The sequence below is a fragment of the Borostomias antarcticus genome, assembly GCF_949987555.1.
Source record: "Borostomias antarcticus genome assembly, chromosome: 2".
Lineage (NCBI taxonomy): Eukaryota > Metazoa > Chordata > Actinopteri > Stomiiformes > Stomiidae > Borostomias > Borostomias antarcticus.
In genome coordinates this window covers 30,731,391-30,749,391 of record NC_140235.1, presented here as the reverse complement: position 1 = coordinate 30,749,391, position 18,001 = coordinate 30,731,391, and the positions used below count along the sequence as shown (strand labels likewise).

The following is an 18,001-nucleotide window of genomic DNA, read 5'->3' as shown; positions in this document are numbered from 1 at the left end:
ACTCTGAACCCCCAAAATTGCTCACGTGCGGCATGGTTGCGCAGTACCTACAGGTAGTACTGTCGCCTCGCAGCAAGAAGGTCTCTGGGCCTTTCTGTTTGCATGTCCTCCCCGTGTTTGCAAGGGTTTCCCCCATAAAGAACCCATTATGAAAAACATGCAGAAGAACAGATGCTCTTCAGTGTGGTCCCTGCAGGACTTGGACTGAGCACTTGGTGAACGATGACTGCCCACTGCCCCTGGAGGAGAAATGGGAGAAATGCAGGGAACCATCTCCACTGGCGACCACCGAAGACGTGCATGTGTGCTGTGTAGCCCACTCTCGTGTGTTTGTGTGTCATGCGTGGTCAAATAAAGACCCCTCATGGTCCAGAATTTTTCTTTTAATATACAGAGATCTATTTCACGCTCCGCTCCTTGTCTCTCGCAAACTAACATTATCACACCACATCATTTATTTCAAATCATTTATTTTAAAGGATACTATGAAAATAACCTTGTTATTCTATTGTTAGCAATGTTCCTTTTATATACAAACATCCATACATTCAGCCACTCCCATTTTTACAGCAAGCAGCCAAGCACACAGGGTGAAAAGCAACAGACGTGTCTGAATTCCACAAGTACTTTAATTATTAAAAGAAACCTTGAAGCAACAGCAGCAACCAGAATCTCATAGAGCACTAAGCACAAAGCCAGTCTGTGTTTTTCATTACGTAATCTGGAGTGTGGCTGGCCAAGTGTCTTGGACTGACTGTAGTTAACCCTGGCTCATTCCGGTAAGATCAACAGCACAGCCAGACGCTTCTTGTCAGTGCCAGCTTTGGTCCCTTGGTCAGTGGGGCCCCCAGAGTGTCACACGAGGCATTTTAAAGGGACAGGTCACCCAAATTAGATGTGCAATCGTCAATTTACTGAGACCACCTGTTCCATTGGCATCGCTAAAAATGAGGATATTTTTCACTTCACAAGAACCCCAATTTGTCTTGATGATTTAATTGTTCTGGATTATTGGGTGAACTCAAATCTCGTAGAGGGAAATGATTCACAGCAGTGCGCAGTTATTACAGCAGTCACATGTTATCAATTACAAAAGTCACATGTTATCATTTTCCAGTTTCCATGGCTGATAGTGTTTTTATTTTCCTGTATCCCATTTTCCCAAGATGGAAGTACTGTTCATCTTGCTCATACAGAAGTCAAAAATCTAAAGTGCAATTATTTATCCATACCTTTTGCTAAGACTATACCGTTTAACGCTGGACCAGTGATTTCAAGGACAACTTGGTTGGCCTATAATACGCTACAAGCAAGTTTATGATCCAATAATTGGTGGCAAGGGGAAGAATCAAAGATACAAAGCATTATCCAGTCAGCTCAGGGTATGCATCTGTTTAGAATCATCTACTACTCGATCATTCTCCCTCTCTTATGCCGGGCTCGCACTACAGGACTCTTGGGCCGGTTTATCCTTGATTCAGCCCTCCCAATAATCGGAGGAGAAATCTGGTCTGGAACGTTGGGCGGTACCGATGTTGGGCCCAGATGATCTTGTAATGTGTGGGGTTTACAGATCCAAACTTAACCTCCCGATCGGCTCGCAGACCCATCGGGGCCGCCCAGAGAACATCAAACATGATATTTAAGATTATTATGTCCTGACTTTACAAGTGAGACGGCGAGACCAGTGGTTTGTTGCTCCCTCGGGCACGATAATATCCCGTAGTGTGTGATGCGGCGTTATTTTCACATATTGTCGTGGATGCACCGATTGCAAAATTCTGGGCCGATGCCGATGCCGATGTTTAAAATAACAATCCAGCCCATGTTTATTTTATTTTTATTCCCCCTTTTGTGTCAGGGAAACAAAGAAATGAAGTGTTTGGTTCCAAAACGCCGATTTTGATTTCACTTTAATTTGAAAGCAAACTACACGTGCGTTTGCGGCGTTACGTCACGGATCTTCTCCGAATCTGCAGCTGGGTAGGCTACGTTTTGCAACAAAAAAATCTGTAATTGTTGCGACATAACATCAGCCACTACCATCGTTGAATGTCATTTTATTTGCCGATGGGCCGATGGCAGTCAACAAGGCCAACATGGGCCGATGCCGATGTTCGGCCGATGCATCGGCATCCCTAGTCGTGTGCGCTCGATTTTGAAATTGATCAGGATTTGAAATATCCAGCAGTGTGACCCCGGCATTAGAAATATAGGCGGTCAGACAAGATGGCCGGCAGGTGTGTCATAACCTGCATCCTAATCCACCAATGGGGCTCCATTGGGTTGTAGCGCGTGTACGGGTGTTTGGACACGATGGCGTCTGTGATGTCATCCAAAACCGGCGCCACGTCCTTCTGCCCGCTGTTGCAATAGGAACGCATCACAGCCATGCGCTGCTCGAAGTGCTGCTTCCCGTAGTCCTCCTGGACTGCAGGGGGCGCCTCCTTCCACAGCTTGTCCGCCGTGGAGGCCACAATGTCGCGCGTCAGGATGCCTGTGGCGACGATGAAGTTGCCGGGTTCGACGACGGAGACTTTGACCCCCCAGGACTTCATCTCGTAGCGGAGGCAGTCGGAGAAGGCTTCCACGCCGTATTTAGACACGCAGTAAGGGGAGCGCATAGCGTTGCCCATCCTCCCATACATACTAGCCAAGTTCACCACACGACCTACAACAACAGGATAGTGCAGTTAATAACAGTCATTCCTCATGGTTACTACAACAGTTATAACATGTGGCCTAAATCATAGTGCTGGTTTCAAGCTCAAGACAAAAATGATAGTGAACTATAGTAAATAAGTAAGATATGCAACATGAAAACCCAAGAAGAATTGTGTGATTTTCTAGTTTTGCATTAAAGGCTTTTCCTCAAAGTCCCCAGGCATGCAGGTCTCTAGTCTATAGTTCAACTGTTCTCAGATTGATTGTTTGAAACAGTTCACTTGAGGTTTACTACTGACACAACAGTCGTTCATTTACAAACTCTCAAAGTAGTGCATTCCCAAGTAACTTAATTTTCCTTTTGACTGAGCATCCTCATAAAAATAAATACCAGTCAAAACATGCCTTTATGTCCTGATAACGGTGACAACTCAGCAACCAAATTCTTTTCACTTGCCTAATCATCTTGGATAAAGATTAAAGTATTAGATTAAAGGTCTACAATTCCTGCAAGTAAATCTTATTGCAATATTTACTTGCAGGAAATAAATACCAAACCCTATTCTAACCCTAACAGTACTTACTAAAAGTTATTCTTCGAATTGAATACATCAACATGCTTAGTGAGTGAAATAGGTCACCCTTTACAAAAAATAACTGAATAGTGGAGTGAAGTAACTGCAGTAATCATTTACTGTTCTCCGACATATAAAGTCGTATTAAATACTAGTGTTGCAACAACATCAACATCCGGAGCAACTAATGGCTTCAGAATTCACAACTCATCAGCAATTACACTGTATTTTCTTTTCTTTTTTTTTCTTTTTAGAACAAAACATACTGTATTCTGGGAGTGGCTGTTAAACACAAACATTCTTTTAGGCATTTTTTTGCAAATCCCATTCATTTTTCCCATAGGGATTTTGGACGACACCCCAGTGGTAAAAATGGTTTCTTACTTTTCAGCCTACAAAGTTACGTCAGACCTCACCACTCTATTGGAAGTAAATTAAGTTCTGCTGCTGTGCCCAGGTTTCACCTTTGGCCCTGCGTAGGAGGGGCAGGACGGCCTTGGTGACCCTGATGGTGCCCCACAAGTTGACCTCTGACACCTGCCGATAGGTCTCCATGGTGGTGAACTCCACCTCCCCAAAGGTTGAGACGCCAGCGTTATTCACTATGGCCCACAGACCTGCTCACAACCAGAGAAGCAGTTCAACACACTTCCGTCATCTGTTGAGTTGTCTTAAGGCCACTGTTCTTCAGATCAACATTACTGTTCATTTAAAAACACAGACTGCAGGAAAATGTGGTCCATGCAGTGCCAGCAAACTGTAATATGATGCGAAGTAATATGTGTGTGTGTGTGTGTGTGAGCGCGCGCTTGTCTAGTAAAACAGGTGTCCCATTACTTGTAATGAGTAGCTTGTAACCGAGTAACCTAACCATGTAATCCTAACATCAGCTTCCAGACGGTGGCAGTCAGATGGTGAAGTTCACCTCTTTCCGAGTCCTCCAGGTTGGCCCTGATGTCGTCCACAGCTTGGTCCACCTGCTCATCACTGCACACGTCCAGCTGAACTACCTTCAGACGGTCTGACCGGATGTCCTGTAGCTCCTTAGCCCCTTCCCCACCTTTGTCCTGAAAGGTACAAGTCTTGTACTACAATAGCTCTTTGCTCACGAAATAAACTGACCTCACGTAGCCTACCTCAGCGCATCAACTGATCTCACTTAGAGTCCCTCATGTGAATTGAAACATAAACACACTTCAATGCATTCAATGTGTGAAATAGCAGGAGGTTGGATGCCAGTGTAAACCTTCGGTCAACTTTACTACCTTTCAAGCTATATTTTATAGGCTATTAGTGTCTCTGTTTACTATTGTTCTTGCTATTATTCTGCTTTGTTTTCTTAATGAGTTTGTGATTGTTTCAGCACTTTGAGATTGTCTGACAATGAAATGTGCTTTATAAATAAAACGAATTATTATGATTATTAGGCTATGATTATTATTATCATTTACCTTTAGAAGGCATCCCGCGAAAACAGTGAAGCCCAGTTTGTGAAGATGCTTGGCCAAAGCATGACCGAAACCACTGTCGCATCCTGTTACGAAGACAGCCTTGCCTTTCACCTATATGGAGAAACGCGTTACCAATAAGTTACAAATTAGATTGAAAACCTCAGCGACGGTGGTAGGATATAAGCATACAAAAATAGACACATGATAAGTTCTAGGCTACTTGATTAGGCTCCTTGCGGAAATTGAATTCAAACGCTCAAAATAGCCTACTTAGATAACTTCACCAAGGAAATCCATTATGCATGAGAATATTATCTCGAGATACACGTAGGCAAATACACTGTTGCATTAACATATCGATAGTGAGCAACCTACCTCAACTGATCCACGGGGAATTTTAGGCGTTGCGACATACACAACAAAAAGTAAATATATCACAACTATGCACTCGGTCACATTCGTCTCAGGAAAGCCAAAACATCTGGCAACGATATTCAACAGTCCCGGAATTCCAAAACCCAACACAACTGTCAAAAATATTGACAATGATACAAGAAGTGCAACTCGTACGAATGGAACCGCGGCCATCTTGCCGAGTTGTGTTTACTTCATGGATGTATTGGTTTACTTTCACGCCCCCTAGCAAGCAAGTACACTACAGTGAAGTCCTGCAGTAGCATGATATTTAGGGCGGCATCAAGGCAGCCTATGACTTTGAAATGTGACAAGAACAAAAAAAAAAGTGACAATGTTTGACTAGTTGTGAGTTAAATTGCTTACCAATTTAAAGTTTCAACAAATTAAGGTTTACCCAGTAAGATGGTTAAACAATAGGTTTAACAGATGATGATATGGAATTACCATAGTGAAAGATTAAAAATGTCAACTACACAAAATGAATGTGCGCACTATCCGGAACCTTTCAATATGGCCACTGGGTGGCGGTGTGATACACAAGTTCTCCTCTAGGCGAACCATGAAAAGAGAATAGTCTCTTATTTTACCTTACCCAAAAAAGCACATAAAGTAGGCTATGCCTGTGAATTCAATGTAGTCTAGACAAAGAGGCATGCCATATTGAAAGTGTTCGCTGATTATGATGGATTTACAACACTCCCTCTAGTCCTCCCAGATCTACCCCCACCCCCTGGTTCCTCCCTCTAGTCCCCCCAGATCTACCCCCCACCCCCTGGTTCCTCCCTCTAGTCCCCCCAGATCTACCCCCCACCCCCTGGTTCCTCCCTCTAGTCCCCCCAGATCTACCCCCACCCCCTGGTTCCTCCCTCTAGTCCCCCCAGATCTACCCCCCACCCCCTGGTTCCTCCCTCTAGTCCCCCCAGATCTACCCCCACCCCCTGGTTCCTCCCTCTAGTCCCCCCAGATCTACCCCCCACCCCCTGGTTCCTCCCTCTAGTCCCCCCTAGTCCCCCCAGATCTACCCCCTGGTTCCTCCCTCTAGTCCCCCCTTGTCCCCCCAGATCTACCCCCACCCCCTGGTTCCTCCCTCTAGTCCCCCCTTGTGTCCCCAGATCTACCCCCCACCCCCTGGTTCCTCCCTCTAGTCCCCCCTTGTGTCCCCAGATCTACCCCCACCCCCTGTCTTGCCTCACACCTACACCTCAGTTCTTGATTGTCTAGAACAGATCCCCACCTGTGAATATTAAACAAATCCCACCACTGGATACAAATATCGTTTTTTTTTGTTGAAAAGCAGTTAGTGTGCTTATTGTGTGTGCACAAGTCCTGTAGTAAGGAGCTGGCGGGGTGTTTATGTAGGCTATGCAAATTAAGGTGTACGAGAACGCACACTCAACTTAACAAGCAGTGGCATTCCTCATTTGGGGGAGCACAGCTGAGTACACTGGCAGTTTAAGAACACATTTCCACACCTTCATGAATCCGGCTGGGATCTTTCTTAGGGTTGGTCTTACGGAGTTCGGGATGGTCTTAAAATGTTGAGGAACGAGGACCAATATTCTCACTCCAAGCTACTTTACATCTCAGGGAGTTAGCAGCTGCTACCATTGTCAAAATCAATCATATTACCTTAGGCTACTTCCCAACATGCGCATATTGACAAAATTATAGTTCTGCGCACCTGCCCACATTTGCATTTCCATCAGTTTTGTTGTAACGGACTTGTGTTAACATAGCCTCCACTGTTACGTTCCACTTTAGTGTCTGTTACACTGTGCAAAATATAGTATCAAGACTTCACCCTCTTTTTGTCAACCCAATTCTTCTCCAGAGGTCACTTCATGTGGGGAAAATAAACAAGGATAAACAATGAAATTACCAAACATATTATAGAATGTAACAATGTATAAAATAGTACAATGCAGATGTTTGAAAGAAAACAGATCAGCTCTCTGATTTTGTACCATTTTATTTAGCGTGTAAAAGGGGCTGTGGTACAGGCACTATCTGGGTCGGGTACGACGGTGGTGAGCAGAGAGAACAGGGTGAACTATGCAACTAAGTGTCAGAGCAGCGGTAGATTCTGCCAAGACGAGCGAAGGCAGAGCAGAACCGTTAGGTGAGAGAACTGCCTCCAGGCACCAGGGACCGGGGAGGAACAGGAACCCAGGGACCGGGGTGGAACAGGGACCCAGGGACCGGGGTGGAACAGGGCCCGGGGTGGAACAGGCACTAGGGACCAGGATGGACCAGGATGGAACAGGTACCCAGGGAGGAACAGGGACTAGGGACCGGGGTGGAACAGGCACTAGGGACCGGGGTGGAACAGGGACCCAGGGACTGAGGTGGAACAGGGACCCAGGGACCGGGGTGGAACAGGGACCCAGGGACCGGGGTGGAACAGGGACTAGGGTGGAACAGGGACTAGGGACCGAGGTGGAACAGGCACTAGGGACCAGGGTGGAACAGGCACCCAGGGACCAGGGTGGAACAGGGACCCAGGGACCGTGGTGGAACAGGGACCGGGGTGGAACAGGCACTGGGGTGGAACAGGGACCCAGGGACTGAGGTGGAACAGGGACCCAGGGACTGGGGTGGAACAGGTACCCAGGGACTGGGGTGGAACAGGCACTAGGGACCAGGGGGGAACAGGCACCCAGGGTTCTGCTGTGGGGCGTAACCCCAACAGGAAACCCCACCTGGGTGATGGAAAGCCAGTGACCCTCAGGTGGAGGTGTGGTTAACAGTATTAAAAAAGAAAAACTAAAGCAGCAGTAAAAGCACAACATTACAAAGACATGTAAAGTTCAGAGATTTAATAAACTGTGCTACTTTAATTTTGAATTAGTTTTGAATACAAATTGTAGTGTTTGACAATGTTCCATAGATAGACAAACACAGCCAGACAATTCATGAAATGCTGTTTAGACATGAGCATGGGGACGCAAAGGGGTCCATATTTTTCACAGTAAGGGTTAAGTGCAAAAATCACTAATTTGGCGAGTCATTTTCTGACCAAAAAGTTTTTACCTATCCAAACAGGATTTCTATTGGCCGTTACAATTTTCTTGCATCACATTTTTTGTGAGTTGGCAAATAGTTAGTTCACAGTGTAGGGACAGTATAAAGCATCTGAAGAAAGTGACAAGACGCAGCATTGCATAGGCGAAGTGCACAGTTTACAGTGTTGTCAACACTTCCTCAGTGTAACAGTACGGCGCTGTCTTTGGAGTCGGCACTGTAGGGGTGAGAGGTCGGTACTTTACGGGCGAGAGCTTGAAGGAAGTGGTTCAAGAAATAGCAGACCAAGATGGAGAGGGGTAGAAAACCTAAACTGGATCTCAGCAAGATCTACAATCTATAAATCTGCAAGTGCTCTCTTGCTGGAATTCCCTTCAATCCCGAATTTATTTGAGAAAAGCGTCTAGCTTTTTCTGGATATTCTCAAAAGAGTCCATTCCCATGTAGTCTGCCTGGCCCTGTTCCCATCTCTGCTTGCGTTCCTCTGAGGAGATGGCGGCTTGGTCTTCCTGCACGGAGTGTGAAGCATCCACCTGGGCAGAGAAGAGCAGAATATTACATTACACAACTGAGATGGTCCACTATCTGAGGGATAAGCGCTACGACCAACACCCAAAAGAACACCTGCTTTTTGCGATCAGTGCTGATCGTCTGACATGATGCCAAAACAACCATTTGGCTAAACGCTCTGACAAGACTGGCCTGCCAAAATCGGTATGAGTGATGAGGGTGATGACAAGGGTGTTGACCGTTAGCACCAACACCGATTTCTCTTTCACATAAAGAGTGTGTTGACTGATACGGCCGACAAGTCTCCTCTTTGGCACATCGTTTCATTCTAAAAATGACCTTGTGTCACTTAACTGGAATTGTCAGATAACTAGATATCAAAATTCAGATACAATACAAAAAGGAAATTGTGCACATTACCAAACAAGGTAAGTTACCCATAACTTAATGGATTCATAAAAATAAACAGTAACAAAATAACAACAGCAAAAGACCCAAATGAAGGATAAAACAGGGCAGATAAATCAGTGTTGTGGTCTCACCTCCACACATCCGGTGTTGAAGGGCTGGTCTCCGTAGTTCTCCTGGAGCAGCGGCAGGACAGCGCTGGAATACAGGACCCACCACTCCAGGAGGAAGGCGGGGTGAGTGGACGCCTCCTGCACGTCTCCCTGGATCCTCCCTGCTTTGGGGTCGAACGTGTAGCTCCATGGCTTGGTCTTCCCCAGGAAGTGGACCACCTTGGCGTTGCTGCCGTATCTGCAAACAGACGGGCGGAATATGCGTACGGTTCGAGTTTGGGTTTTTACGGCTTTTTGCCTCATGAGAGGGGGGGCGGATCTGCTGACCTCAACGGAACTACAGCTGGTCAGGTTAAAAAAAAAACGAAAAAGTACTAGTGTTGAGAAAATAGTCTGGCCAACTTCTCAAAATGGTTTCCGTTTGGCAATACAGGTGGCAACGACAGCTTTCGATACAACCAAATGACACACACTACTGTCAACAGTCGCCTACAATCAAGAAACATTGTACATAACAAAACCCAGGACAGTATAATCATTAGTGGAAATAAATCTGTCAGTTGCTAATTGCAATTTATTTGGCTGAGGTTTCAGTCATCAATCCTTTAATGCATAAACATACACCCATTACTGTATATTTGCCACACAAACCCTGCACAAACCCAGGCTGCCACTTAGGAAGGGAGCTTGTTTGCCAGAACATGGAGTTCTGCCCATCCAGAGAACTACCAGCAAGTGAAGTACATGTGTACCCTCCATTCTTTGAGATGGTTGCCAGGAGATGCCATTACTGTTAACTTGGAGCCAGCAAAGTGCCTCTGCTAATGAGAGGTGCTTTCAGAGTGGGGAACGAGAGAGAGAGAGAGAGAGAGAGAGAGAGAGAGAGAGAGAGAGAGAGAGAGAGAGAGAAAGAGAGAGAGAACAAGAGAGACAGAGAGAGAAATGGACAGAGAGAGAAATGGACAGAGAGAGAGAGTACAAGAGAGAGACAGAGAGAAACAGACAGAGAGAGAGAGAACAAGAGAAAGAGAGAAATGGACAGAGAGAGTACAAGAGAGAGAGAGAGAGAGAGAGAGAGAGAGAGAGAGAGAGAGAGAGAGAGATGGAGGCAGAGTGTGAGTGAGTGACCAGCCGAGCGTAAAGGTCTTACCGGGTCTATTTTGGAGTCTGGGTATCAGCTGTGTGGTGCTCAGGGTGGAAATCCAACCCAGCCCAACATGGAGGCTAATGGGAGGCTTAGAAAACAGTTTGCTGCCGTTCGCCGTCCCCCCCCTGGTAATCTGATGCATGACTAGACTTTCATGTGACTGTGTACCAACTTCTGTAGTGTTTTGAGTCACTGCTTGTTTTAGGTGAGGATATTGGAGCAAGCATCTAATAAAGAGACCATGATGTTATGTAGATTTTGTCCGAGAAGTACTCAGACAAAATAGCAATATAAAAAAAAATAAAAAAAAGTCATTATACTGGTGTTCTTGCATCCATTCTTTCCATCAATGTTCACAAGTTTGTTTGTTTTTTCCTCATAAGATTAGACTGTAGGCCTACTTACTGCTTGAAGGCAGGAAGGTAGGTGTAGATGGCTATGCTGCTGAGGTTGTAGATGAAGGGGAGGTGTTTTGCGATGTCCGTCGTCGCCCAGGTGTTGAAGTAGCCGTTCAAAACCCCTTGGTCTCCTCCTGCAGAAGAGAAACAAAATGGCTGAACAGTCAACCCTGAAGATTCTGAACATGGTCGATATAATGTACGTGAACACTCCAACAACAATAGTACTGTCAATTAATAATATTTTAGAGCAATTGGAAAAAACGGTAGTGTGGCTTTGTAACCGTGAGAGCCATGCTTGAAAAATGACACATTTGCCATCTTCTCAGAGCTTAGACGGCAACAAAAAGTTGTACAGTGAACTGAAGAACACTGCTGCATGGCTTAAAAAGCAAAGCGTAATTATTTTGGAACAGCTTTCCTGAACGGGTGGGTGGATGAGTTGGTTAGCCGCCAGCCTCGCTCAGCTCTTACACAGCACATCTGTAACACACCAGAGTCATTAGGCTTCCTGCTGTCTGGCCCTCGCTAGTCAGACTGCACCAATCAACCCAGGCAGGAAAACCACTAGCGCCACTGCATCCGACAGCCTGCGTTCACACCGATCGGTGAAATCGCACGCTAAACGCTCTTTTAATTTCCGAATGACAGCCAGTTACTCGACATGGCTGCTAGCTGGACACAGTCCGTAAACTCTGCCTTCAAAAGAAGATGCATGTTAGGGAGGGCGTTTAAAAGAGTTTACGGGAATCGCATACAAGTAACATAGCTGAGGTAATGTGCAGTCTGTAGAGAGCCTGCAGAGGAGGGCTCAGCCGGGCAGTTTAGGAGGCCATGGCAGTACGCGAAAGAGCAAGTGCCTGAAACCCAACCCGCCCCCCCACCCCGACCCTCCACCCCCCCCTCTAAATCAAATCCCTATATACATAAACCATTCAACTCCGGGACAAGACCCCTTTATCACTCATCTTCTCAATGCAATCTGTCAGACTCAGTCTCTATATTAGTCTCTATATTAGACTCCCGAGTTGTATATATAGATTTGGCTCCGTGGAGCGCTCGCAGTGCCAGAGTCTGTAACAGACACAATGTACAGAACACGCTCAGGGGAGGTGCATTCTGGGACTAGCAGGATGTCAAGGAGGGGTGTATTGTAACAAGCCCCCCCCCACCTCCCCCGAGGGTAAAAATAGTAGGGAGTTGATGTAGTTAATCTGTTGCAGCAGGGGTATTTCAGTTAAACGCCACTTCACATTGTAGATGGCAATGTAGGTCTAATGTATACCTAGCCATGGTGATACAGTATTCTGCCAGATTAACTCAAATACAAGTTCTAAAAGTATACATTGTGGTTTGAGTATCCTGTATTATTGGACAAGCATTAGTACTTCAATTTAATCTTGGCTGTTATTAGTCAAGTGGCTACCTAGGTACATCCTGAGCATAGTAGAGGTGTGGCAGTATAATGATGTGTAAATTACCATGTGCCATCTGCAGCGATTCATATGAGAAAGTAGAGCTACCAGCTGAACAAGTCACAGCAAATCCCTCATACACTCATACCTACAGTAGGTTTAAGTGGGCCATGGCACACATTCGAATTTCACAACACAAAAGGTACATTGTCCTAAGGCGCTACACGGTAAGGAGACCTTTGGGTTTATCAACCACATGTTGGCACTGGCCTATGAACAGAAAAGTAAGGGGCCCAAATTCACTACAAGTTGTCCTTTGAGCCTCTAAACTGGACCCGAGCGTGGTCCCGAGCACAGGGGCTACGCTGCCTCCAACGCCATAGACTGGCGCAGTTTAAAATAAGCTGGCTGTAACCGCTCCCTTCACTCGCGACAGGCCGGAAAATCCCCTCGGGGTTTTGCTCCGGCGCTCACAAGGTCCGGCGCATAATACGAGCCGGCAGGATCTTCATTTTGAAGGGATGAGGCGGGCGAGGCAGGAATGTGCATCTCCCGCGGGCTGCTGACTTTGGCACCTGACGATGTTGGAACCACAAACGAAATCCAGAGAGGAGGCCTCTGGGCAGAGGCGTCGCAGCGCAGGGGAAATTGAGTCGGGTTGCCCTGTGACCAGAGAGTCTTCCCTCAACAAGCCAGTTGAACTTCATCTGCCGTTACTAAAGAGCTAGTAAGCGATAGTCTTTTTCTGACATACTACAGGCAATACTAGCATCAGTACATCATGTATTGCTTGTAGTATGTCAGCAGAAGCAGACGCTAAAGGTCAAAGTCATAGCCAGAGCCTACATGTATTTATAGCAAGGGCTGTCTATCCAATAGCTTTTCCAATTAGCCTACAGTGCCAGGGGGTTGTGTGTGATTCACTTGCGCTGAATCTGACGGGTTTACACACTGACCAAAAATAAAACATTTAAACAAATCATCTTTGTGATAACATAAGTACTTGGTAATGTGACCGACTGACATGCTTTGGATAAAGTGGCAAAAAGGGTAGAAGTAGCAAAAGGCCTTCGCCCGACAACAGTATGAGAGAGCATTCTACACACAAACGATGGGCAGCGTTATGCTTTGACTGGGGTCCAGCTTCAGTGACGCCAGACCATCCCTAGAGTCTTGCCAACAGCCCCTAGCGGCAGCCAGAATGAGTGTACTTCAAAACACACACTGGACCACCATTAAGCAAACACATTGCTTTCTTGATTAACTCTAAATAATGGAATAGTTTGGCCATATCAGACCAACAGAGCAGTTCTTGTGCTAAAAATAGTTTTGAGCGCTACAAAGACACTGAAAAAATCCTAATACCAAACACTATACAAACAGTATATTATACTGTATAGGTAGGTGTCATGCACTCTAGGCTTAGAGTGAAGTGTCATTAGCAAAACACTGTACTTGTTCCTCATTGTGGTGTAAACGCACACCATCACACTTCCCCACAGCCCTCATAACGTTTCTTTAAGCTAAACTCCAATGAGGTGTCTGAACAAAACGGGTCTAGCATAAACGCCACAAAAAAAATCTGGCCATGAATGAGCTTCTTGTGTCCAGGCCTGCACGTCAGTGCCACCGCCAACTCTTATTTTGAATCGCCACATAAACGTATCTGTTCATCTTCAAGTTCATCTCCAAGTGAAAAAAGAACCGCAGTGGACTACTTGAATTAGGTCCAATACCTGAGCCCCCCTGCAAATGAAAGAAGCAGCCAGTAGTTTTAGGACAAACTGGAGCCAAAATGAACTCCACAATTCAGGAGGTCCCCTAGGGAGCAGCTAGTCGTTTCATGTCAACCAGTGCCCATGGAGCCTCTCCAGTTTAACCCAGACCAAGAATAACTTGGCGAGTGAAGAGTGGAGAGCCTTGTGCCTGGGCTCTAGCCCTGATAAAGCCCTCACTGAGAGCAAAGATACACACAAATAGGTTTTCCATCATATACAGAAGCAACTAACCCCAACCCCCAAAAACGCTTGAAATGGACCGTCCCAAGACGGCTGGCGCGCACACTCTGCCAAACAGCAAATACCACAGACGTTTGGAATGCTACATATATTGCATCCTCATTCTTGTAAAACCACCACATTGCACAGCAGCCCACAGACATGTTAAGAAAGATATTATCCTCACTTTCAGTTGGTGTATTGGAATACAATTCTAATGGTTAGGTAAAGAATTATTATTATTATTAATTAACATGAATTAATTACTACCCCTAGGTTGACAATGCCAAGGTGTCACAAGCCGATGACACCAACCCCCCACCCCCCCCCAAAAAAAAAGAAAAAAAAGAAAAAAGAATATATATATATATATATATTTTCTTTTTTTTCTTTTTTTTCTTTTTACATTAAAAAGGGTAGTAAAAGGTGACTTGCCGTCGAAGCTGCCATGCTCTGTACAGTACTGAAGAAGTTTGCCGTAGGTCTCCATGGAGGGTCGGAACACGAACACGCCGGAGTTGAAGCAGTCTGGCCAGCCGGGGTCTGGGGCCGCGGACAGCTCCTCTCTGTCAAACAGCTCATCTATGTTTGCTACCACCTGTCAGTCAGACACACACACACACACTTATCACACTGCAAGCAGGACAATTATCAACGTACTGACGCCGGTCTCAAAGTGTGAAAACTGATCTGAGGAATCCCAGGGCCACAGTGCCAGAGACACCGCTCAACAGCATGGACAAAGACAAATCTCCACAGTCACATCGTCCCCACCTGAACACACCCTCACCTCCCCCTCCCCCAGCTTCTCACCAGCGTGTCTGCGTCCATGAACACCGCTTTAGAGAAGTGTGTGAGGGTCCAGCAGTGCAGCTTGGTAAAAGTGATCCCCAAGTCCGGTCTCTTCATCATGGCCAGATGCGCCGTGTCTCCGCTGTCCAACACGTCCACCACCCGGACCTCGTCAAAGACCCTCTTCAGCGTGGCCCTGGAGGGACAGGTCATAGTTAAAGGGCTAGTGGGCCATTATGGACATGCATCTCTATTTGTGGTCTGTGTACCATGAACCTGAAACACAGAGACCATCATTTCACTGATCGTTCCAGTATTGAGTTAGCTGCGGTTTTTATGCAGGCTCTCGCTGGGCTACAATAGAAGTCAATGGGGCACACGTAAATGCATTTGAAAAACTATGATAAAGTTGTTTTCTGAGACGGGAAGCACAGGGTGTAATCTTACTAGTCTCAGTATGCTCTCCTGTGAGATCTATAAAATAGCTAATTGTTCAAAATAACACACTACCCCTTCTTAGGCATTCTAAACCATGCAAGTAATGTGTAGCACTAGTAGTAAACAAAAGTGTGTGTCAGAATCCATGAAGACCATAAAGAAGTGTAGTGATCACGAGTTTCACACAGTAGCTTGCTGTGAGGACACATTCAACCTCTGCTATGTGACAAAAGAATGTTGGGTGTAGGACGTTCATTTACGATCACGTTTGATGATTCATAGCATCGTCATAGGGACAACTTGTTCTTCTCTCACCTAACATGGCTTCTCTCACCTAACATGGTTAGACAGGTCTATGCTTGTGCTCCTGTTCGCATTTGTCATTAGGAAGGAGGATGCATTTTCAGAGAACTCAAACCAGACCATAGACCAGTAAAGAGATATCTCAAACCAGACCATAGACCAGTATAGAGATATCTCAAACTAGACCATAGACCAGTATAGAGATATCTCTAACCAAAAGATAGACCAGTATAGAGATATCTCAAACCAGACCATAGACCAGTTGTAGAGGGTATAGTCAGTGGTGTAGTGGAGGGTATAGAGACATCTCAAACTGGACCAGGGTCAGTTGCAGATGGTAGTGAGTCATAACAAAGGTAAGGTTTCTTACTGGCAGGGTTCTGAAACCTGGGGACCGATGAGTGCCACCAGCTTCTTTGATGTCTTGTGGTTGCGCAGGGATTTGCCCAAAACCATGGCCCCTTTGGCATAATTGTCATTGGTAGCCAGCGTCACAAAAGCGTGATCTGCACGAGGAATGAGAACACTGGATTCACTCACCATTTCTTAGTGATGTTAGGCTGAAGGCATTTCCAATGAAACATAGCTACCATTATTTGTGAAACATAATCTATGTAATACAATCTGAGTTCAAGAATACAATCTGAGTTCAAGAAAACAGTTACAACTTAGAAAGTTTAACAATAATGTCAAACAATGAATATCAGATGCAACATTCACAAATGTCTGAAACATCCCACAAAAAGTGACTGTTCTTTCCAGGTTGATGAGGTAGAAGGCTCTACACTGCCTAGCGGTAACAAGAGAACCATTATCCCCATCTGTGGCACTACAAGGAAAATCTATCAACTGCCAATGGGATTGCCAACCCTCTAAAAAGTCTCACAACAATAGACTGCTTGTATGATGGCAAATCGCATGCAGTCATGATGATGATACGGGCATCTGGTGAGTTAACGAGGACGCAGGGGCCTGTCGGCACACCCCATTGGCCTGCAGCATCATACACCCTGACACTTTCTATGCGCTCACATGTCATAGCAGCCAGTCTAACCGACAGCCACAGTATGCAGTTAAGGTTTTTGAGTTCACTACTGTAATCCTCCCTCCCCCCTAGCCACACACACACCTCCACTCCAATTGGCTGCTCAAATGCAATAAACAGTCATAAAAAATCACAAAAACAGAGGTCCATTATTTGAATCAATGCACAGTGAATTCCCACTCCCCAAGAAAAGCAGTTACATAAGCCTGTGGCACATGCCCCATATAACCATGGGGAGGTAGGACCGCCTCAATGAACTGATGGCAAAATGATGAAGATTGTAACGTTGTCTTAACACAGATAATGCCTTCGGTCATTATACTCCTAGCTGATAATTCTAGATGCATTAACTAGTATGGAACTACTATGGAATGACTAACATGAGTAAGAAATCACCTTCAACATGCCCACTGAGAATACAGAGATCTACCCATCAGCAAATCGCAGGCCGGGCTCCAGTAGGACATCCAGTGCTTATTGGGGTTACGTGCGTAACGTGCAGCATGGTTACTGGGGGAGTCTGAGAAGCAAGCCAACAGTATTTCCGTATACGGAAATAGTCGAGAATCTTGCATTGACCTGAAAGTGCGTGACAAATCCGAAACTTATAGTTGCGTTGAAAGGCAAAGACAATTGCATGGCATGTCATGAACCCGGACAGACAGATATATATATTTATAGCAAACCACGAAATCCAAATTAAATGTCGCGTTCATCCGAAGCATGTTGTTTGAAGATTAGTCTACAGCAACTCATCCAAAAGCCCAAACCAACCAAACCGAAACGATCGACAACCTCCGAACAGCAGCAGACAACTTAGTGTTGCATAGCCTACTAAAATAGTGACTTTGCTCCCTAATTCTACCATCAACATAGTCGAAGAATGCATTTGATACATTTTGATGTTACATACCTGCCATGATGAGATTAGAAGTCGAAGCCAGCCTACTCTGTAGCCTAGACTTCTGAGCACGCCAGTAGTTGGCTACTTGAGGAAAAGGCTGTCAAATTACACCGAGGTGAATTTATACCAGCATGACACTTTCGATGGACGCCTTGTCACGTGGCAAAATTTAGCGCACACACCCACTTCAGTAGCCTACTAACATGCGCCATGGACGGGGAGCACAGTAGCCTAGTGCTTGTGCCACCCCGCTGCGGTTAGGAGCATAGCCTACTCTCAGTTCCACGTCTGTCGAGTTGGTAGCCCTAATAATGGAATGACAGCAACTACACCTTTCTATGTTACTCAAACTTCATCCACAGTAAGTAGGCTAGGCTATTAAACTCCCAAGTTATAGCCTACT

The 18,001-nt window shown here is 45.6% G+C and overlaps 2 protein-coding genes across 2 annotated transcripts; both read right to left on the bottom strand.

Moving 5' to 3' along the window:
• Positions 1–378: 378 nt before the first annotated feature.
• bdh1 (3-hydroxybutyrate dehydrogenase, type 1) lies at positions 379–5,284 on the bottom strand. The gene is made up of 5 exons (XM_084460694.1): positions 5,066–5,284; positions 4,691–4,801; positions 4,165–4,306; positions 3,704–3,856; positions 379–2,671 (listed from the first exon to the last, which is right to left on the bottom strand). The coding sequence occupies exons 1-5, from the start codon at positions 5,276–5,278 to the stop codon at positions 2,205–2,207; spliced, it is 1,086 nt and encodes a 361-aa protein (XP_084316820.1). The 5' UTR covers positions 5,279–5,284; the 3' UTR covers positions 379–2,204.
• Positions 5,285–7,500: 2,216 nt separating this feature from the next.
• Positions 7,501–17,690, bottom strand: gyg1b (glycogenin 1b). Its single transcript, XM_084450917.1, has 7 exons — positions 17,608–17,690; positions 16,020–16,155; positions 14,930–15,104; positions 14,552–14,714; positions 10,712–10,838; positions 9,181–9,397; positions 7,501–8,661 (listed from the first exon to the last, which is right to left on the bottom strand). Exons 1-7 carry the CDS (start codon positions 17,612–17,614, stop codon positions 8,515–8,517), a joined length of 972 nt encoding a protein of 323 aa, XP_084307043.1. The 5' UTR covers positions 17,615–17,690; the 3' UTR covers positions 7,501–8,514.
• Positions 17,691–18,001: the final 311 nt, after the last annotated feature.

Excerpts from the sequence above, each read along its gene's own strand:
- bdh1 (XM_084460694.1), bottom strand. The coding sequence starts at position 5,278 with ATGGCCGCGGTTCCATTCGTACGAGTTGCACTTCTTGTATCATTGTCA. Across the intron at positions 3,857-4,164 it reads CCTGGAGGACTCGGAAAGAG|GTCTGTGGGCCATAGTGAAT; the intron begins GTGAACTTCACC and ends GGTTGTGAGCAG. Across the intron at positions 2,672-3,703 it reads CCTCCTACGCAGGGCCAAAG|GTCGTGTGGTGAACTTGGCT; the intron begins GTGAAACCTGGG and ends CTGTTGTTGTAG.
- gyg1b (XM_084450917.1), bottom strand. Across the intron at positions 15,105-16,019 it reads CAGGTTTCAGAACCCTGCCA|GGCCACGCTGAAGAGGGTCT; the intron begins GTAAGAAACCTT and ends CTGTCCCTCCAG. Across the intron at positions 9,398-10,711 it reads TACCTTCCTGCCTTCAAGCA|ATACGGCAGCAACGCCAAGG; the intron begins GTAAGTAGGCCT and ends GTCTGTTTGCAG.